Source organism: Pholcus phalangioides, unplaced genomic scaffold (genome assembly GCF_987345545.1).
Source record: "Pholcus phalangioides strain wild (caught in Gottingen) unplaced genomic scaffold, Ppha-v1.0 ptg000007l_1, whole genome shotgun sequence".
Lineage (NCBI taxonomy): Eukaryota > Metazoa > Arthropoda > Arachnida > Araneae > Pholcidae > Pholcus > Pholcus phalangioides.
Window position 1 is genome coordinate 7372450 of NW_028301600.1, and position 23818 is coordinate 7396267.

At 33.9% G+C, this 23818-nt stretch overlaps 1 protein-coding gene across 5 annotated transcripts; it reads left to right on the top strand.

Annotated features, from left to right (window-relative positions):
- The first annotated feature begins 283 nt into the window (after positions 1 to 283).
- LOC149084872 (ras-related protein Rab-9A-like) lies at positions 284 to 22950 on the top strand. 5 transcript variants are annotated; one of them, XM_089232604.1, is made up of 3 exons: positions 418 to 539; positions 10641 to 10741; positions 21520 to 22950. In XM_089232604.1, the coding sequence occupies exon 3, from the start codon at positions 21552 to 21554 to the stop codon at positions 22188 to 22190; it is 639 nt and encodes a 212-aa protein (XP_089088730.1). In that variant the 5' UTR covers positions 418 to 539; positions 10641 to 10741; positions 21520 to 21551; the 3' UTR covers positions 22191 to 22950. The 5 variants fall into 5 exon arrangements, with proteins under 5 accessions (XP_089088729.1, XP_089088732.1, XP_089088730.1 ...); XM_089232603.1 differs by lacking the exon at positions 10641 to 10741 and having other exon boundaries at positions 284 to 539; XM_089232606.1 differs by lacking the exons at positions 418 to 539; positions 10641 to 10741 and adding an exon at positions 294 to 407.
- Positions 22951 to 23818: the final 868 nt, after the last annotated feature.

Genomic DNA, 23818 nt, shown 5'->3' on the forward strand with positions numbered 1-23818 from the left:
TTCCTCATGTTTTTCCGCTGAGATGCGGCCATTTATTTTTCGAATTAACAACTTTTCGAAAAGTATGTCTCGTATTTCGATGGTGGAAATTTTGAAACCCAAGTTACTGAGGAGCATAGAAATTCTATTCAGTGATTTTATTTCCTGCTTCAAATTTCTTTGCTTCTTTCTTATAGAAATGTTAAATACTTTTTTCTGCGTACTTTCTTATATATTTTTTCAAATGATTATTCAATTATTTTTCTTTCCTTTATAGACTGTTCTGTATGTTCCCGCCGTTCAATACCTCCACACGCGATGCCATGAAACTGATCAATCCAGAAAAGCTTCACAAAAATTTCAGTAAAGAAACTCTATGCGATTGGCTAATGAGGTCGTGTAGACATGTTCGTGATTTGGAGCTATTGGTTTGTATACTACAACAATTTTGTGCTGTTTGGGCGTAGTATAGAGAAATAGTCACTTTTTTCGTGTTTGTTTTTCTGTCAACATGTTAAGATTCATCAAAACCTCGTGATCTCTAGGACCATCTGATTTAGGTGTTTTTCTTTGTGTTTGTTATTCAAGTATAATTTTCTATATATTATTATGAGTAAAAAGAATTTTAAAACATAAGTAATTTCGAAATCGCTAATTTAACTGACATAAAATTTTTACTTTGATATTCGGTGACGTTTGACAAAAATTATAGCCAGTTGTAGAGTGAAAAAGAAAAATTAAACATGAATAAAGGATTTGGATATGGATTTCAAATGCATAATAATGAGTAATTTCTGTCAAGTCATACTTCAAACCATTGAAAATGTTCTATCATTAAAATATGTCATGTATATTTTTTATATAAAATGAGTAACAGTTTATCCTATTTTGAATCCTGTTTTGTTCACAATTTTTATTAACTATTTCTAATGAAACATTTAAATTTTGAAATAATATAGGTTTTGAAATATTGTTAATTTGCACTTCAAACTTGTATTAATGTTAAAATCAATCTATTTTTGTTGCATGGTTCCCTGGGCATGGAAGGCAGTGGGACATTTTTTATGTTTACAAGATGATTTTTTGTAAAAATACAAGTAAGATTCATGCTTTGAGAAAATTCATAGGCAAATATAGGTAATTGAAGAATATTCCTGATTTTTTTTAGATAGAGATTGGTTCATAAATTTAAGGGAAAAAATGAAAATTTCAAAAGCAGTCCACTGCGCCTCAGCTTCCCCTATTTGTATGCAAAAAAATGTGGTATGCAGTATGATCCAGATCGCCAAGGGTGGCATAATAGCATCTGTTCCAATCCTGAATAACTAATTAAGATTATGAAATTTGTGAAACTAATGTTAGAATTAGGACTTGACAAATCATAAAAATAATTCAGGCGTCGACCAAATTTCTTAGGAGGCAAGTATATTTTTGGTTTCAAGAAAAAGGGCAGAATATAATGTTTTTCCAAACTTTTCTGGGACCTGGTGACCTTTTTTCTCATTGATATAAGCACTGATATAATTTGTAAACATTTTGTGACTTTCTGAATATCTAAAATCCATGCCATCCATGGGAAAGACCGATGAAATGACATTGTTTTTGGGACCAGAGATATAGTTTGTAAAAGTGTGTAGGTTTGTGAAATCAAGTGGCAATCCATTACCACCATACATATTTATATAAAAGGTCTTTCATACTCTCTCTCACACACACACAGAATTTGCAATAAATTGTACATCCCAATCTAATTAGCCTTCGTGTGCAGAAACTGACTGTGGTGCGACAAAAATGATGCATGAGAAAATGAAAATAGTTCATCATAAAATAAAAAATATAAATTTTATGCTGTCTCCCTGTCAAGTAACTTCCAATTAAAAAGTTGTTGCGCTGTCCATTCTGAGGCCAAAAAAAAACATGTCTGTAAGTGCTATTCGCTGAGATATTTGAATTCAAAATTACTGCTGTTTTATAGAAAAAAAGAGCATAAATTAATGGTCAAAGCTTCTTCTCTCGTGCTATTCCTTCCCAACTTTTTTTAGATTTCTGAATCCAAACATCTCAATGAATATTGCACTTAAAAACATATGCCAAAGCTGCAAAACAATCTGGAAGAATTTTAAGAAAAGCGTAGGAAACACTATTATGGGAATTTATACCGCAGAACATTTCCAGTTAGCTGAGGGCTCATTGCAGAACAATGCAAGCGTTCTGCTTTTGGGGAATTTTTTTGTTGGCCTCAGGAGAGACAAGGCAACAACTTTCTAATTTGAAGTTAGAGAACAGAAGGACTATATAAAAAAAATTTGTTTTTTTATTTTGACACTATTTTTACTCCTGAAAGTGGTACAGAGTGATTTCTGAACATTCTTTGAGCACTTTTTATATTAGAACTATACCTCTATGATAAGCGGTTGATAGATAAAGGTCTAATTACAGGGCACCCTGTATAATACACATAATATTTATTTGCGAAATACACATTTGCAATTGGAACGTAATCTATTAGACTTATGCAGAAATCATTTGTACTATGATGGAAGGATTTTTTTGGCCATAATAAACAGTATCACATCAACCCAGGGTTGGTAAAAAAAAAAGTTTTTTTTTTATTTAAACCATTTTTCATTAACATTAAAAACAAAATTTCTGAAAAATCATTCAAACTTCTAATAATTAAACTAAAATGTTTATTAATGTAGTTAGCACTATTCCCATGTTAAATAATCTATAAATATTTATTACATTTTAACAAAAACCAACTTTTGCAATTAAATTTTTTTTTTTTTGCTTAACTCAACTTTGTGTTTGAAAATTCTTAATGTTATTATAAACCATATAATATAAAGGTGTTAATCTCCAGTTACTTTTAATATGCTTAATTAGGAAGCTATTTTGCAAAAACTATGATAATAGGTGATTATAATGTGTTTAATGAAGCATAAATAATGCAGATTAATTAGCAATGATTTATGATATACAAATACAATGCCACAACAGGCAAAATGCCCAACGAGGTGGCTGAGAAAAAGATGCCCATAATAAATGTTTGATTTAAACCACGATGATTTTAACCATGGTTTAAACCTGTGGTTTTTTTTTCAAAAAATCAAGTGGCCTGGATATAATTTTTTTCCTTGAAAAATATTGGTTCATTATTAGCCAAAATGTTTCATTCTTACCACATTTTATATTCTTGGGGGACATTCTGGTGATAGGCCTATATCTTTAAATGACATAAGATTGTATAAGTGGTTTTTTTTCCAAAAAGTCTCATAAAAGTGGCCTGAATGTGTATATTTTTTTCATATAAAGTATCTTAGTTATTAAAAGTGATATACAGAAGCCAGAATTTCTCATTCTTATCTCATTTTCTCATTCTTACCGCATTTTCTAACTGTTGGCCATATTCTGATGCTCTATCTTTGGCAAATTCATGAATAAGGATTGCATCATACATCTAAATATAGTGGTGTATTATCTCACAGTGGTTTTTTTTCCTTCAAAAAGAAGCCACAACAGTAGTGAAACCATCATGCTAGGGGCAGGTGGTCTTATAATCCAATAGACACCAGCTGTCCCTGAAGGGAAAGACCAGTGAACTAGTAGTTAGTAGTTACATTATCTCAGACATTTTCATTATCTTTCCCATAAAAAGTGGCACATCTGCTACTGTATATCACCCAGCCTTAATATTCAATAATTTTTTTTTATACTTTCACCACTAAGCCCAGTTAATCAAGGTTCTACTGCATAGTAGTAATAGATTTATGAAAAATAATCAGCTATATAGAGGGTGATTATAATTAAAGCTTTGATTCCAAACTATAAGAACTACCGGTCAGAATGACTTGAAAATTTACATGGATACTCCTGAAGCAGTGGAAATTGTTTTGGCAAAAGAAAAGAAGAAAAAAAGTGCAAGTAGAGATGATGCTGTACTCGGCCAGCAGTATAATCTATTTTGTGCAATCACATCATTTCGGCACTTTAACAGCATTAGTGTGTATAAGAACTATTTTGATAATAACAAGATGACACGACACCTGGCTGGCCATCAGTTCACCTGACTTTAACCTTTGCAACTTCTGTCTGTGGGAGTACCTCAAAATGCTATGAACAGTGGTCGGATTGCAAGCACATCCATGTCATGACCATGGCATACTCTGATCTGTTGTTGAACAAGCATTTTTGTGCTTTCATTTCATAGCCAGAACATGGTGGACAACATATTTAACATTCTTGAGTAAGTTGTAGTTTTATTTGTTCAATTACTTCATTTTTGTGATGATTCCATCCTGTGAACAAATTTCCCACGTGTTGGATGGGTACAGTGCCGTTAATTTTACATTTTTAAATATTTTTTCCTTTTTGCTATATAAAATTCCATTGCTTCAGGAATATTCATGTATATTTTCAAGTCATTCTGACAATGATTTTTTTTTACAGTGTTTTAAAATTAGAACTTTAGTTATATATAATCACCCTGTATATCACAAATGATCGCTAATTAATCTACATTATTTATGCTTTATTAAATACATTATATTCACCTAATTTTTATCAGTTTTTGCAAAATAGCTTCCTAATTAAGCATACTGAAAGTAACTGGAGAAAACACCTTTATATTATATGGTTTATAATAACATTAAGAGAATTTACAAACACAAAGTAATTCATTGAGTTAAGCAAAAATAATTAAATTGCAAAAGTTGGTTTTTGCTAAAATGTAAGAAATATTTATAGATTATTTAATATGGGAATAGTGCTAATTACATTTATAAACATTTTATTTTAATTAATTATTAGTAGTTTGAATAATTTTTTCAGAAATTTTGTTGTTTTTAATGTTAATGTTATTTAAACAAAAAAAAACATTTTTTTTTTCTACCAACCCTGATACAGGGTGATTTTAACTAAAGTTCTGATTTCAAAACACTAAAATAAAGAATCATTGTCAGAATGACTTGCAAATTTACATGAACATTCCTGAAGCAATGGAATTTTATATAGCAAAGGGGAAAAAATATTTAAAAATGTAAAATTAATGACACTACTCATCCAACATTTAGGAAATTTTTCTCGCAGAATGGAAACGATTGCCAGTCAAGGCAAAATAACTTAATTAGCATTGCATGATTTCAGAATTCATGGAAACGTCACAAAAATGAAGTAATTGAACAAATAACTATAACTTACTAAAGAAATGTTAGATATGTCCACCATGTTCTGGCTATGAGGTGAAAGCACAAAAATGCTTGTTCAACAAAAGATCAGAGTATGCCATGGTCATGATGTGGATGTGCTTGAAATTCACAAAAGTTTTCAAACCGACCACTGTTCATAACATTTTGAGGTACCTTCCCCCTTACAGCCAGAAGTTACAAGGGTTAAGGTCAAGTGAACTGGCAGCTGGCCAGTTGTTGTCATCCTGTTATTGTCAAAATGTTTCTTCAGCAGCTGCTTTGCTGGTATTGAATGTCCATCTTGATAAAAGTTGTGCTGATGCTGTCGAAGTACCGAAATGATGTGGTTGCATAAAATAGATTATACTGCTGGCCAAGTACAGCATCTACTTGCACATTTTGCAATACTTGAAGGTTACCCTCAAGGTCCATGGGTTTGAATCTGGGCAAAGAATATCAGAGACAAGTTGCCTACAAATTACTTACCGAGCCTTGAGCAACCACCGGTAGATGGCCCAGTCATTTCCCATCAAACTCCACTGGTTGGAAATTGCTGCATGGCGATATATGACCAGAGTTGGTGTGCAGTAAAGTAGTTCTTATTGTACAGTTTTGGAATCAAAACTTTTTTCAATTATAATCACCCTGTATATAGCTGATTAGTTTTCATAAATCTGTTACTACTGTACAGTAGAACTTTGATTAACTAGGCTTAATGGTGAAAATATTAAAAAAGCTATAGAATATTAAGACTGGGTGATATACAGTATGAGATGGGCTACTTCTTATGGGAATGAAAATGTCTGAGATAATGTGTAACTACTACAGTAGAATCCCGTTTTAACGAATACCATTATAGCGAAAATCTTGTTCTAACGAACACTTTTCTAATCCCCCAGTTAAGTTTACATAGGAATAATGCTAAATCCAGGAATTTCTTCATAACGAAATTCCATTATAATGAAGTGATTTCTCCAGTCTCTTTGAGTTCTTCATAACAGGATTTGACTGTAGTATACTGATCTTTGTCCTTTAGGGACAACTGGTGTCTTTATTGATTATAAGACTACCTGCTCTTAGCATGATGGTGTCACTGTTGCTGCTTCTTTGTGAAGGGGGAAAAAAACCCTGTAAGATAATGCACAACTACATTTAGATGTGGGATGCAATTCTTATTCATGAATTTGCTAAAGATAGAGCATCAGAATTTCACCTAAGGTTAGAAAATGTGGAAAGGATGAGAAGTTTTGGCTTCTGTATATAACTTTAAATAAGATACTTTATATGCAGCATAAATATACAGGCCACTTTTATGAGTCTTTTTGGAAAAAAACTATTTATACCATCTAATACCATTTAAAGATATACCATCAGAATGTACCCCAAAAATATAAAATGTTAGAATGAAAAATTTTGGCTAATAAATGAACCAATATGATATTTTTCAAGGAAAATATATTTAGACCACTTTCATTTCATTAAAAAAAAACACTTGGTTAAAACCATCATGGTTTAAATCAAACAACCCTGCATCAACCCCTTAATGATCAGGGATGAGATATCTCAGTGTAACACAAATGGGAAAAAATTCTTAGCATTTTATAGAAAAATATTACTATAAAAAAGGAATAATAACCCTCTTTGCATGGTACTAACACAGTTGACAAGAAACCAATAATGAAGGCAAATAGCTGGGAGAGAAAACACTATGCATTTAGGAATCAAGAATTGTAACAAATGAACCATAATATCACATTTGTGGGCAAGAGCGTCTTAAATTCAAGTTATGTGAAGCAAGAGTTTGGCACAAAGTAGTCATTAGCCTTCTCTCACTTTTTAGAAGGCCTGTTCATATATAAGCCTTGGAAAATACATTAAGCCAGTGGTTCTTAACTAGGGCCTTTCAAGAAGTTTCAGGGGGGTCTGTGAGCTTGGATGAGAAAACAGGTTACACTCTCATTGTTTTTACATTATTACATAGGGTGCCAAAACCTAGGGGCTGAATCTGTTTGGGCTCAGCCCCTACAAAGCCAATGATGAAGGGTTGATTCCCAATAGATTTTACAAGGCGGTTGAGTCCCTCCCAATAATGAACATACAGTGCGATGTACCACTCCCTCTCCTGTATAAGGGCTCAAGTGAAAAAAAACCAGGCAACTGGCAACTTTCAGTCCCCTTCAATTATTTTTATGTCGGTGCCTCTGCATTATTATATCATCTGCCCTCGTGCTAGAAGCATGATTGTGCAATGTCCTTGGAAAAAAATCACAGGAAATGAGACGTCTGAATGTCCACTGTACCTATGTTACTCTGTGGATGTTATTTTTCTAAAATGGTTTGTGAGATGTGTTTTAATATAGATACACATTCACATTTCAGGCAAAACTTACATAGCAAAATTTAGGTATCGAACCAACTGATAAAAAAGGTGAAAATTTGCATATTCATGCTTCTAGCATGAGGGGGTATAGTATGCTAAATATATTCTGTAAAGGGGTCTGTGGTCTTCATCTTATTGACAAAGGGGTCCCTGACCTTCGCTCTATTGGCCCAAAGAGAACACAGAAGACTCCTTGGAGCACAGAAGTTTAAAAATGTCTGTATTAGGCAGTGATAAGAGATCAACACCTCTGCCATGGCCAGAGTCACTGATATGAAGAAAACATTGAGGAGGGGGACTGAAAATTTGATTGGCCATTGATCCTGTATACATGGGACTCAAGCCTGTACGCAGGAGGCGAGTGGAATGGCGCGTTGTATGTTTATTGATGAATTGGGAGAGGCCTCAGCTCCCAGGTTTTTGTGCGTATGGCCATGGCTTAGGTACATTTTGGGCTGAAACTTTAAGAAAAGTTTGAATAGACCAAACAAATAACTCTATTTTGCAAGCAACCATGCAGACAATTTCTTTTGGCTTACTCACATGAAGGAAATCTGCTTTATTCTGTCTACATCATCTGACTTACATGGGTGTAATTGTTTTTGCTGAGCAACTGGGAGTTGGGATTGGGCAACTAGCCTAACAGGATTCATTATTGATTTTTAACATTTATTTAAATTGTCAAAAAATAGTTTAAACTGTCAAAAACTTGTTATGAATGGATTCAAATGATTTTTGACCCCCAATGTAACAAGAAACTTGCTTTTAGCCAGTTTGAAACATTTTATATATCAAAATATTAATACAAATACAAATACAACGCCACAACAGGCAAAATGCCCAACGAGGTGGCTGATAAAAAGATGCCCATAAAAATATGGTTGTCATATGTTTCAAAAATACAGCAACCCAATTAAAAATGCAATTAACACAAATTACAAACAATATATACACATGATAAAATATTATACGATGCCCATAAAGAATACTTATGGTTGTCTTATTCTAAGAATGGATAGCTTCTCGATTTACCCCAACATGTTTATCGTATTTCTTTTTAAACGTGTCAATTGTGTTACAAATACATTATAATTATTAATTTATTATGAATATTTAGTACAAAATATAATAATTTTGGAATTTTAAATTTTCTGGTCTGCAGAATTTATTACGTAGTAAAATTACTACGCAGCATCTGATAAGCCACTTTACTTATTCATTCACACCTATACCTATATATCTGCCAAAAAGAAGGAAAATTTTTGTAGCCTATTTTTCCCCTTATAAGGGAAAAAAGATGCCCTATATGGCATGTGTGATATGTGCAGTTGCATGTAGTAAAACTACAAGTGGTGCAAAAATGACTAAGGTGCTTCTTGAGGATATTCTCAGTAGCTCTAGATAGCAAGAACAGCACAGAGATGACAGTGCTTGCAAGGTTTTGCATTGTCACCAGCCACAGCTAAAGTATTAGCCAGAGATATTGGAATCGAAGTCAGCAAAACAAAAAGTGACATCGGCATTGCACAGTTAATTTATATCTATTTTTGTTTGGGAAGTTGTGTGTGCTAAGTTATAGTTTTGTACTTACAAAATTTTACTTTTAGGCTGATTCTGGTTATTACTGTAATATACAAACACCAGTAAAGCATTGATGCACTATAGCACAAGTCAAATACCTGAATTTTGGGGGAGGATACATAAAAAATTATTTCACTTATTTTAAAGTACATTTTCACTTTATAAGGATTGTGGTTTTTGTAACAATTGGGTCTCAGGCACCTAAGTGAGTCTGAGTAGATTAACTTCACTGCACATACACTGTCAGATTATTATTTTTTTATTCTGTGAATTTTTTAAACGGATAGTTTTATTTTTTGCTTGCACATATTTTTTAAACGGATAGTTTTATTTTTTGCTTGCACATATTTTTTAAATGGATAGTTTTATTTTTTGCTTGCACATATTTTTTAAACGGATAGTTTTATTTTTTGCTTGCACAAATTTTTCGTTTCTGGTGCGTTATGATTACGTTATCCTCATAGCTTTTCGATACTGCAAGCCAAACCTTTGGTTCTCAGGGTCACAATACAAATAAAAATTTGGGAAAGTTACAATAATTTGACAGAGTTTTCTGTCAAAGCAACCACAGCATATAATTATAGTTTAATTCAGATTATTAGACCTTTGAAAATCAATTCAACTGCACAAATAGTTTAATATACAGGGTGTTTCAAAGAGAGTCACCTGATTTGAAATGCTTATATTACAAAAAGTATTGAACATAGACACTTAAGATTAATTTTATATTACATGGCTAATCAAAGTTTTTTACAAACCAAATTGAACGTGCTCAATATGTCCACCTTGCATGGCATATGTGTATACGGTAGTCAAATTCATCCCAAACTTTATCAAGTGTTTGCATCCACTGCTTCCATGGCTGCTGTTATGCGTATCTTCAGTTCGACTAATGTAGCTGGAAGGGGAGGCACATAAACATAGCCTTTTATAAGCCCCCACAACAAGAAATCACACACTGTGAGGTCTGGCGATCTAGGAGGCCAGTGATATTTAACTGAATCGTCAGGTCCTGTACGGCCTATCCATTGTTTAGGAATGTGATTGTTCAAAATTTCTTGAACATCCAAGCTCCTGTGTAGTGGTGTCCCGTCCTGCTGGAAAATGAATTCATCTGAATGAGTTTCTAACTGGGAAAAGCCAATCTTGACAAACATTGAAGTGGCGACGGAAAGAAGAGCGTTAGTGCTACCTGTTTACGACTGTGTGAAACTCAAGATTTCCCTTTTTCTACCTATACATTATTCGATCAAAATAGATTAAAAGCTGCATAGTTATGATTTTTTTTAAATCAGATGATTCTTTTTGAAACGCCCTGTACCTCTCTAGCATGCACAAGAGAAAATTTTCTCTTTTTTTCTCCCAGAATCCAAAAGCATAAGTGATTATTCTGTTGCCTAGCAAGCCCATCCTTTTATTAGAATTTTAATTCATGGTCATCAAAAATTGTTGAATGCTTCGTCAATGTGTCATTTAACTTTTCTTGAATCTTTGTTTTGTACATTAATTTCCAGGTTTATGTAAAACTCAGAGTTAAACCATTTTCTGGGAAAAATGCACATTCCTCAGATTCAAGCATAATGACAATTATTGCTGAGCTACTAGTAATAATCAAGTAAGAAAAATTATGCTTTAAATTCAGGGTGCTATATTGCAGTGGTTCTCAACCTTTTTTGACTCGCGGAGCCCTTTTAAGTAAAAAAATTCTATGGCGGAGCCCCGTAAGCCAATTTTTTAATTATTCATCAAAGTTACAGATTTACTTAACTATTTGAAAATATTTATAATTATTTTTTTAAATTTTCCTGGAGCGGCCTCGGAGCCCCTGCAGAGTGCACAAGGAGCACCAGTTGAGAACCGCTGATCTAGGGTAACCGATTTGGGAAGCAGTTTAACAAATAATCTCTTTGAAAAACCTTCGGGATGCTCTGTGGTGTCCCCGACAAAGGTTTTTCGAAAATATTTTTTGTTAAACCTCAGCTCTAGGATAAGCATTGACTAGGGGAAAGGGGCACTTCGGGAGGAAAAAGTTCGAGAACCCCCCTGCGTCAGGCTATTTGGCAGTCATGGATAAATTATGACGAAGTCAGGGGGGGCCACGGGTGCCAAAAGTTTAAGAAGCACTGGATTAATTGGAGGGGAGATATACATGCCATGAGTTAACAAACACACCGGCCATAACTTTTTCCAGGGAATAATTTCTTCGATTCGGCACATGCATATACAGTATAATGACGAAACAAACAATGATTCATAAAAAAGAGAAATTACACCATGAAAAAAGACAATGTTTCTGAAAAAGTCACATTTTGATATAAAACTATGCACTATAACTGTATAATATAATACAATATACACTGCTCAAAACAATTAGGGGAGCAAGCAAAAAAGTGAAGAAAACCGTGCGAGACAGCCACGTATTGGCATACAATGGATAGTACACGCGTATCAATGCGCAATACAGAAAAAAGACATAAAAAAATTTTGAATTAAGCTTTAATTCTTTGAAAATATGGAAAAACATGAAAAGTTGATTTAGGGCAACAATTTGGTTACATGTAAACGATAGAAAAAAGTACTGTTTAGACATGATGCATGAGTTTTAATAGGGCGTGTGGTCTCCTCGAACAGCTAAGACTGCTGCACACCTGTTTGCCATGGATGCGATGAGGTTATCGATCAGACTTTGGGGAATACTGTTCCACTCCTCAAGAAGTGCAATCTACAAGTCTCGGACAGTAACAGGCGGCCTTGGTCGCGCAGCAATGCGTCGTCCGAGCATGTCCCAAACAGGCTCTATTGGATTCAGGTCAGGAGAGCATGCTGGCCATTCCATACGCTGTATTGTTTCAGCTTCAAGCATGTTCTCCACCAGACGAGCTCTATGCGGTCAGGCATTATCATCCTGGAAAACAAAGGAATCTCCAATGGCTCCAGCGTAAGGGATGACATGAGGTCGCAGTATCTCGTCTGCATACTTTCGGGCCGTCAAAGTGCCATTCCGAATGATATGCAGGTCCGTACGTCCGCCTATGCTGATTCCACCCCATACCATCCAACCAGCTCGTCTGTATTGTGACCTTTCATGAACGAATGCGGGGTTATTTCGAGTGCCCCTGTCCCTCCATACCAGAACACGTCGGGTGTCACACTCCAGACTGAATCGGGACTCGTCTGTAAACAGCACTTGGGTCCAATCATGTTGCTCCCAATCTCGATGTTCAGCAGCCCATCTTCTTCGGGCCGCACGGTGGCGTGGGGTCACCGGAATGCAGACCATTGGCCTACGTGCATAGAACCCTCCCTCGTGAAGCCGATTACGTACTGTTTGGCTGGACACCCTTCGTCCTGTTGCCAAGAGCAACCGTCTTTGCAGCTGCGTAGCATTCTCTGTTCTGTTTCGACGGGCTGTTAACCGTATATACCGGTCATCAGTTGCTGTAGTGGCGCGTGGCTGACCTTGCCCTGGTCGACGTCTAACATTTCCTGTTTCTTGGAATCGATTCCACAGCCTTGCAACAACACTTCTGGCGACTCCAACAGCGTCCGCGACACTACGTTGTGTTTGCCCGGATTCCAGTCTGCCTATAACACGCCATGCCATGGATTCCGGTAAATCACGTTGTTGAGATATCCTCAAGTCACCTTGTCTCAAAAAAAAAATACTGCGCAATCGAATTTCACAGTTACGGCAGTAAAACAGACGTTTCTGCAACATCCCGATTTCTGCCCTTATCTCCTTTTTCTGGTTTTTGACGTCATGAACTTTGATTTGCATATGAAGTTTTCTTCTTCCGTTTCCTGCTAGGCTTTAAATTATGGATGATTCATTTTATGTTACTTATCGGTATACATCTTTGCGTAATTTTGTTAAAACCATGTCTCCCCTAATTGTTTTGAGCAGTGTATTATCGTACAAATATAGAAGACTATAATTTCCTCTCTCATTCTCTGCATATCAGAGCGCTATTGACTAAAGATTAAAGGTTTTTATTTACCCGCCTTCAAGAAACTCTTCCAGAACCCCCTTTTGTGCCCCAAAATCTTGGGTTTTTAGAGCTCAATAGCCCATAGCTGTTTTCCACCTTTTCCTAGTATTTGACACTACCCTTTACACAAGCTAGTAGCTCTTGCCAAGACACCTGCAGATAACATGGCATTTCTAGGCACTATGAATCTAGCTAAGTCTTCTATACACAAAGTGGTATTTCTAGGAGCTCAAACTCGACCTAAGGCGCCCAAAGAAAAGGCGATACTTCGTGGAACTTGAATCCTAGCCATTACTTCATAGGTTCAGTGGTTTGTCCACAATAGGTTCCCGTGCCTAATTTCTTCAAAAGGCGCCTTAGTCAATGCTCTTGGTGGCCCTTCGGAACAGAATGAGCATTTTGTGAACGTCATATCCTCATACCTATAAAAGGTATTTCTAGGAGCTCTACCGAGAACGACCAATAGCAAGAGAAAAAAAGTTACAGCTAGAAACGGGCAAGATTATGCCCTTTAATAAAGGTGGGGGACAGAGGCTGATCTGAACATGCTTCCAGATGAAGAGCTTGAGAGTCCAATTGTCAAAAATGGTATAATGAAAACCTCCACTTCCTTCTTCTCTTAAGGATTGGTACAAACCCAATCACTGTGAAACTGCAAGAGGCGCAAATATAAATGTAGATTTTTTTTCCTTACTCAACATTTTAGTCAATGAAGGTAGATAATGAAAAAGTCAATACATATTTTTTTCAAGTTTTTTTTAAAGATCAAAGTCATTTAAAAAAATAGTTGGCAATGTAGGCAAAATTTCGACTGGCTACGCCACTGCTAATATCAGATGTTTAATATCAGCTTTGAGAACAAGTGAACCTAAACTTGGTTATTCCATTATTAAGAGTGAACCGCATTTCACCTGTACAATGGTTTGAAAAGGATTAGGATAAAAAAAGTGAATGTAACACCACCAAAAAAATCAAAGATGAAGGGGCGGAAAAAAGTTTGCAGGTAGCGAGGTGTGGATTCAAACTTGAGACCCACAGCCCATTACGCTTCCGACTGTACCATTGATGGACAACATGTAGAGTCGTATTAAAGTATATAAAATTTAAACATCTGCCAGTCACCAGTCTGCACCAATTGAGAGAAGCAACATATTTTTAATAATCATGTGCATTCTGACATGTTCAACACTGCAGCGAGCTGCTTCTTAAAAACCAATAATTATGATAAAATATAAATGTACTGCCCATAAAAAATTATGATTGTCTAAGTATGGATAGCTTCTCTATTTATCCCAAAATGTTTATCATATTTCTTTTTAAACTTGTGAATCGTGAAGGCATTTGATAGCGGCCATCTGAGGGATAACGTCGTAAGAGCTATTAGCTAAGCTAGGAGGCTGTCCATGCGCAGTCCTGTTCAGCATTCATACATATGCTCTAAGGAATGAAAATGTCTGTCTTCTGTAGTTCAATGGTTAGAACACTTTCCCAGACAGTGAGAGAGTGGTGGTTCGATTTCCCACAGAGGAATGTGAATTTTCTTTCCGAACTACATCTTGATCTCCGCTTGGTTATCTAGGCTTTCATACTTTGTACTTAATCACATTCCTGACATCTGTGCTCTTCATGTCCCTCTGTAAGTATGGTCTCCAAAACCTAACAATATGCTCCAATCTAGGACTAAGCCTTGGAAAAGTGGAAGGTATGCCAGAGAAGCTGTTAAAGATTTTTAAAGCACAAACATACAGATTTTAGATATAAGTTTTTTTTTGAAGGACCTGATTGCAATCACAAGACAAGTTAGATTTTATGGCTGTCAAATGCTTAATATGAGAATATAATATCGGTTTGTAGGTTTTTATCAATGTTGCTATAGAAGTTATGTATGAAAGAGCTAATTTTGTGGATGGAGATGGTGGTGTGAAACATTGGTTCGGAAAGAAAAAAATGATAGAATCTAGGTGGCTAGAAATTTCCTTGGCCACTGTGTGTGTTAATATAGCTTGAAGCATGAGGACGTGATTGCGAGTGGCTGGAAATGAGGAAGGTGGGATTGTGGACCTGAATTATAAATAGGTATTATTTTATTAATTTTCCAATCAATGGGCAATTTAGATGTGTTCAATAAAATGTTGAAAATAATTACAGATGCTATGGCTAATGAATGCCTCAGCTTACAAATTTTTTGGCTACAGAAGATTTTTTCGTGATTTTTTTCTGTCTCTGCTAACAAACAGTTTTGTTGATGTATATGAATGTGCTAACATAGATAAGCTGCGCCATGAGCTAAATTGTAGTAATAACTAGAGATGGGATGAATATTTGGCTGCTATTTGCTGAATATTTTGTTAGGTATATTTTGAATATTTTGCTTTGGTTCAGCCAAATATCTGTGTTAATCTAAGTACATCAAACAAAATTTAAAAAATTGAATTAATTGGAGTTTTTCCCACAAAATGAAAATTTACTGATTATATTTTATTGTGTGGTGTATATCCCTTTCTGTGAGTGAAGAGGATATATATTGTTTGCAATTGCATTTTTTATTGCGTTGGTGTATTTTTGAAATACAAGCAACTCAATATGACATCCATATTTGTTATGGCCATCTTTTTCTCAGCTACCTCGTTGGGCATTTTGTCTGTTGGGGCATTGTTTTTGTATTTGTATTTGAAGTAGTCAAGATACATATTAAGATATTGAAGGGGGCAAAAAAACATCTATAAAGAAGAAAAATAAGAAAATTAGTCTTAAATTTAATGATCCATTACTAGTTGAGAATAAATATGTTGAAAAAAAGAAACATTCTGCAAATACTAATATAAAAACAATATATCATTAAATTTGATTGTCAGTATCATGGCAATAAAAATCTTTCAACTACCAGTTTTTAATATTTATTACAATAATAAATTGTATAATTAAAATTCAATTTCAAATGATTTAAAATTATCAATTTTATTTTCAATTAAAAACAAATTTTATTTATAACTGTGATGTAATTTTATTTATAGCTGCGATAACTGTAAGAAAATTGATATTTGGCAACTGAATATTCTGGGTTTTCAGCCGAATATTTGGTTAGTCAGCCAAATCACTATTCATCCCATCCCCAGTACTAATCATCATCAGAAGTACTGTCACTCATGTTCACTTCAGAATCTTTTTCCAAAAAAATTGGAGCCTATAATTTCAGAGCACACATTCTTTCAATGCAAGACCCTTAGTATCAAACTGAACAGTCTGGACGCTCTAGGAGCTTATCTTCAAATAGATGGGGGATGCTTACGAACTTGACTAGAGTTCTATATGAGATACCTAACTACTATCTCATATTTCTGTAAATTCTTGTATATCTAATTCTGAAGCTGTTCATTTTAGCATTCGGCCAGTTTTTGTCTTTTTTATAGCGCTTCCTGGTGTTTTTTTTTAAAAACTTATCTTTTTAAATTTTGGGAAGTACTGTAATGAATTAAACCATATTCCATAGAAAGCTATGATAAATTTCGTTTCAATTAACCAATGTTTCGGCTGACAAATGTGATTCCAGAATGAATTATCTTTGCAGCAATACAAAATTTGAGAATATAATTTTGGATCCCATCGGAGACTATAGAATAGGGATTTAAATTTTTTTTAGAAATTTAAGAATACCTTCTCTGATGAATAAAGCAAGATTGGTTTTTTCATTGAAATTTTTAAGAGATGAAAGACCGGCTGACTTGAAAAAGTTGAAGGAGGTTATAAAATTTATTAGGGTGTGTTTAAGAGATAGCTAGGTGAGGAAGTTCTAAATTTTTACTTGGTGAATATTCACTCAGCTATTTATCTAATGAAAGTTCATCTTGTCATTTGAATGATTAATAATTTTCTTTACATTTCAACTAATGGGTATTTATTTCATAAAAGTTTCAATATGTCATAATAAAAGTTCTGTAAACTCTTTCAAGTCAGAATAAATGCATAACATTCAACTGCTGATAACATAATTTAACTCATTGCCCTTTGAAATTTATTTAAAAAGAAAACTAAAAAAATAAAAATTAACAAAATATAAAAAATGTTGGAGTGAAACAAAACTATCTAGTAACTATACCAAATATAACTATACCTGTTTTCTTAGTATCTGTAATTTTTTTGAGGAATTACCTGAAAAATAAACTGATTGTGCTTGTTATAAATCTTTTCTGGTGCTGAGGTACAACAGAAACTGATAATATGATTGCAGAACACATTGCTACTGTAGGAACTGCCCCCTCCGATGGATTAGTAACTCCAACTCTTCTTCCATATATATGAAAAAAAATTATGTCAAATGCTGCCATTAGGATTTGGCGATAAATTGTAGGTGTCGGTTAAATTAGCCCTTGCATGCAAAAAATGACAGTGATGCAACAAAAATGATCAGATGATCATTAGTCATATTATTAGGTTCCATGCACAAACTTCTCTGCTAACGGGGCATATATTCCAGGATTGCCTTTGTGAACAGTATAAAAACTAAATTACTTATTTGAAAGCAGAATATGAATAGAAAGCAGATGAAAAATCAATACAGTTGATGCTCATTTTTATGAACCTGTATGGACGTGATAATTATTTCATAAAATCAATTTCATAAATATGAAAGATGAACAAAATTTAGAAAAGGAAAAATTAGTTGGTCACTCATGCAATCATTTGATGGCTCCCCAAAAAAATCACTTATTTTTGTTTGTTTTATCGAAACATTTTGATAAATATAAGATTCTGTAGAATTGATGTAGGATAACATTTCATGCAAATCTAGCTTCTCTGAAATATTTCTGGGATATACGAACGTTGCTAGAACCACATACCACAGAAAAGATATTTTGCTTATCTTTGGGCATATTTTTTACTATGTTACTCAATGTACTTTTTAGAATCCTGTACTTTTTGGCAGTCTGTGTTTGTGAGAGAATTCGCACATAAATTTCTTTCAAAAATTTTTTTCACTTGTTGTCATGCACTATCTTTTCCATTTTGTTGACATTGCAAAGAGGAAAATAGACAAACAGCAGTTATTCGAAATAGAGTTGGATTGACTCTTCACTCAGAAACGGTTTTATTAATAGACTAATGTATTATGTCATTTCTCAAACCACAGCCAATCACAATGCACAAGGAGTGAATTACGTTTATCAATGCATCTGCACTTCATGGTTGCTGATGGTCACCCCATCAACATACAAATCCTCCTTCCTGGCACGTGTTCCATATTCGCAAAATGCATGTTGGGGATTAAGAATTGATGTGTGTGTGTTGTAAACTCTCTTTATCCCCATCCTTATATTTTCTCCCTAAAACACACAGAAAATCTGAATCAAAGTTGACCTTTGGTTACAACAAACTTGGAGGCAGCTGGAAGACTAAAATAGCAAAAGAAAAAAAAAATTAGCAGAAGAAAAACGAGTTAGTAAAATAGAGAGTCAACTGAAGTGAGAGTTTGTAAAATAGAGTGAAATTTAACATTAGCTCTATGGCATGCTGTTCGGGACCGAGGACCAGTTGGTAAAAAGGAATGTTTGTAAATTGGAGGTTCATAATATTGTGCGTTGACTGCAACTGCTGTTTGTAACTGACTGTTGCCCTTTAACTGCTCAACCATCTAGCTAGCTTAGGAAGGAGTGTTTTTGTCATGAAACCAAGTGATATTGAAAGATCATGAAAGTAAGGAGAAGCTAGAAAAGAATTTGAAGTAGCTAATAAATTGAGAGGAGAAGCTAAAAAAGCAAACCAGGAAAGAAGAAAACAAGAAGCTGAAATAAAAGAGGAGAACAAGAAGCTGAAATAAAAGAAGAAAACAAACTGAAATGAAAGAAGAAATTAAAAAGATTTTGAAGCAATCGGTATGATATTATAAAAATTTAATTTTTGATGAAGCAAATGATGCAACTGCTTAAAAAAATCATATACTGCAATTCGCAGAGAGATAATTCTTAAATATGTTATAGAAACTATAGAAATAAAAACACAAATATTAAATTTTTGCTTAGTTTAAAGGGTTGAACACACTTTTTAAATTGGCGCACAGGTCATTATGAACATCAGTTAATATCTGTTTACCTGTGTGTGATTCTATTTCATATACATATCACATTCAACTTTGTCCTGTATGATATTTAAATAATTATATACTGTATTTATGATTATTTTATGGGCTGGATAAATTTTTTTACTGGACCAGAAGTAGTTCACTCATGGTGTAAGATGGGGCTTGACAAATCAAGAAAATATTTTGTGCCAGCCGAATTTCGTAGTAGTTTGCTTAAGAAAAACGGTCTTAAATAATTTTTTCTTATACTTTTCCCATGTTAGTGGATATTTATTTACTTTTCCATAATGCATAATGAAATCAGAAAATTTAGTGTCACACCCTTAGACTCATATTTAGCAACCACATTTAGAAAAGTTTAGGCACTGATACTGATTTTCTAGTCGCCATGGCAACCTGGCACCTGATTTGCTGTTTAGAATATTGGAAGGGTTTTTTATTTTATGGTTTTAGAAAGATTCTTTGATATGAATGCATTTTCAACTTCAAAAACGTAAGGTGATATGCTGGGATGGAAAACCAAATGGCACAAAATAGGCAAGTTTTTATGCTCTAATACAGCTTTTCTCAACCTATGGTCTACTAGGAGTAAACATTACAAATTCAAATACGCTTCATTGAAAAAACAAAAAACAGGACAGTTGTATAAAAAAATAAAAAAAGCCAAAATTATACAGAAATGTCATAATTACGACAACACATGATCACACCACCCATGCTGTAAGTTTGTGGTCTATAAAAATGTTGGTGGTGCCTTCACCCATTTCAGGCAAAAATCCAGTCTCACATCTACAAGTAATTGAAAGAAAAACAATTTCTTGCTGTCAATAGATCTTATTGAGAGAAATCAATGATATTGCATTTAGTTTTATTGCAAGGGTCTACAGAAATTGGTCAGCAGAGTGAAAAGATCAGGCTGTTTTAAACTTCTGTGAAAGTATATACCAGCCAGGAAAAAGAATTCATTGTTCATATTTTCTGAATTGAATGTCTTCATAGTGGTTAAATAGTGGAAACTTATTCTGCTATCTCGACATTCCAGTAGAGCGCAGTACAGATATGAAGTAGACGTATTCATTTGAAAATACTTGCATCTGTGTGTGTCCCCCCCAAACACAACCTATCTGTAATTTTTTTATATATTTTTGGTCTTGGGCCCAATTACTTTTTCAATTATCCTCACTTTTTATTTATTTGTATGATAGTATTTTTTTTAGTAAGACAAAGATTTACAGACTTTGTAATTCCACCATGTTTGTCTAGCAATTGCCTTATATTGGGTACAGACCTGCCAACTCTCCGGATTCAGGCCAGAGATTCTGGATATTTTGCCCTTTCTCTGGATTTGTTAAAAATTTCTCCGGATTTTAGCAGAAAATCATATGTGGAAGATTTTTTTTTTTTGATTTCATTTAGATCAGATTTTTTTAGATTTTCCCTGAGCTTTCAGGATGTCATGACATCAATGACTTCGTATGTCCAAGATTATCCATGACTAATAGCATCCAAAATGATTATATTCTGCTCAGGGGCTATGCAGGACCTGCTTAGGGAGGGGGGGCACTTTTTCTCAATTGATTAAAAAAACCAATTTTTTTTATCGGGTCCGCGGGGAAGGTCCTTCCCATACTAGGCGAATCCCTGTATTTTTGGATTCCAAAAGTTGGCACGTTTGATCATATTTAATGTAATAGAGTTCTAGAATAAATATTTTATACCCATGAATATTTAAAAAGTGCATATTTTACTGCAATAAGTTTCACCATTTCACTACTTTGATAACAAAAAATTCCCTATAATCTACATAGTTTCCCGACCTTTTTTGTCCCATTGCCCCCAACACAATCTAGTCCATAGGATCCTATGTTATACCCGTAGCTACTACCGCACCCCCCCCCAGGGGGGAGTTAATGCCCACGTTGGGAATCACTGATTTACATGAATAAATTTTATTCCCCCTTTAATGAAATCTTAAGAAATTTGAGGAAAGTGTTTGTGATTTTCAGAGAAAGTGTTGCGGCTTCTAAATGTTGCATCCATGCACAGTCTGCTACCTTATAAAAATATACACATATTTTGCTAATTTTACATTTAATTCTTCTTTATCTGACTTCTACTCTGTGGATTATGCACAGGGAAATTATGGTTTGGTGCAGGATTTTTGTGAGAAAATTACAGGACTTTTGTGTTTTTAAGGTTGGCAGGTCTGTGGGTAATATAAATGTAAAACGACTTTTCGAAATTAATGCTTTTGGACTAAAATTTGCAATAAATGATTTATTGTTCTCATGTTCATTGTTTTTTTCACAAAATTCTATTCCTGAACAGGTTTTGGTATTCTGCTATTTAATGTGTAAAGCATGTCAAAGGCAAAGCAGAAAGATGGACAGTTCAAGGAGAAAGCATCTCTCTTGAAAGTTGTGCTCCTAGGAAATGGGGGTGTTGGAAAAAGTTGTTTGATGAATCGCTATGTTAATGATAAATTTGACAAAGATTCTTTCCATACCATTGGCGTCGAATTTTTGACCAAAGAATTAGAGCATGATGAGAAGACCTATTGCCTTCAGATATGGGATACTGCTGGTCAAGAGCGGTTCAAATCATTACGAACACCATTTTACAGAGGAGCAGACATTTGTATTTTGACATACAGTGTATCTGATAGGAAAAGCTATGAAAGTTTAACAATGTGGAAAAATGAATTTCTTCAATATGCTATTGTTCCAGATCCTGAAACATTTCCATTTTTGATTTTTGGTAATAAATGTGATGTCTCTGAAAAGGAAAGACAAGTGTCTACTGAAGAAGCAGAAAAGTGGTGTAAAGAAAATGAATATCCATTTGTTGAAACAAGTGCAAAAGAAGCAACAAATGTTGATTATGGATTTCACTTGTCATTGCAAAACTGGTTAAAAAATGAAATCAGAATGGAAAAGCCATGTGCTGCTCCTACAGTCAACTTGAGTAGTGTCAATCAAGCAAAAGTGTCATGCTGTTGATAAAGTGTATTCATTTTTTGCTTGTAATGTAAAAACTTTAACATCTAGTCCTTTCAAGCAAACGTTTGAAATTAAGTATGGACATAGAACCTCACAAATATTTTTAAAATACACACCAATGTTATTTCTATGTATGTATGTGTGTTAAATTCACTGCCAGGCTTCATGCATGGGCCTATTTTGGTCATATTTGTTCACTTTGTGTGAAAATCATATGAGCAATAATGTTTGTACAGCAAAAAAAGAAGCTATTTTTCCACATTTTCCTGTGATATTGTAGTTTCATTCCAATATTTTGTCTTTCTAAAATTTAATAAAGTGCAATGTATCAAAAAAAAAAAAAAAGGTTTTTTTCCAATACCAAAATCTGGAATCTCTGAACTAGTTTCTAATAATTAAATTTCACTTCTAATTCTTTTCATATAGGAGTGAGAGTGAATAAAAAAAATTCAAAGACACAAAAATATTTTAGTCTATGTTAAATTTCATAAATTATTTTTCAGTGTTCTCAGCAGCCCTAGGAAAATCCTGAATCAAAATATTTGGATCTTGCAAAGAAATTGTGCTTGTTAATTACTAATAGATAATATATCAAAACTCATTCTTTTGAAATTGTTCATATAATACTGTATTTAAATTATATGTCAGTTATTTTTTAACTCCTGATTAATAAAGTTTTTGTAATTAATAAATTCAATCACACATACACACACACAACAAAGATATTCCCTATTTATAAAAATAAATACTTTTTTATGCATTTATTATGAATTTTTGCACTTGGGTTTTGTATTTTTTATTTTGGTAATGTTCATTTGATTGTTTGCAATAAAATAGAAGGTAGTCATTACGGATTAAAGATTCTACCACAAACACATTTATTTAAAGTATTATTTTAATTTGTTTGATTATCAAAAGATTATTATTGCATTTAATGCAAAATGATTTAAAACAGATAAGTTACTCTTCTATATACCAATAATTTGTATGAGTATTCAGGGTGATTACTTAATCCTCCTTGCCACATTTTACGGGTAAACCGTTGATCTTAAATTCATACTTTCAATTAGAAAAAGTAAAGGCTATCAAAAGTAAAAAGTATAGCTATCAAATTAAAAAAAAACTAACTTTTAATACTGTCCTTCTGTGTCCTCTAACTTCAAATTAGAAAGTTGTTGCCCTGTCTCTTCTGGATCCAACAAAAAAAATTCTGTGTTTCTAAGTGCAATGTTCTCAGAAATATTTGAATTTAAAAATCTGAGGAAAGTTGGGAAGAAACAAAAACTAACAGCGTTTTCCTGGATTTATGCAGTTCTTTCCCAACTTTCCTCTATTTTTAATTGAAATATCTCGGCGAATATCGCAGTTAAAAATAGGGGGGGGGGCTTTTTTGTTAGTCCGAGGAGAGGGGACACAGAAGGACCGTATAAAAAGTTAGTTTTCGTAAGCAGCTTCACACTCCTTTCTTCTTCAGACTTTGTCTTCAATATCTTCTCAGCCCTGCCAAAAACCCTATCCTCAGGCAGAAACTACGTCCTCTTATCAGGAATGCAATCTGTATACAGGGTGTTCTGTTAATGGACTGACAAACTAGAGGGTTAGTAAAACAAAAATTACAATGGAACATG

Bases quoted from the DNA above. Each gene is read 5' to 3' on its own strand.
- LOC149084872 (XM_089232603.1), top strand. From the start codon at position 21,552: ATGTCAAAGGCAAAGCAGAAAGATGGACAGTTCAAGGAGAAAGCATCT.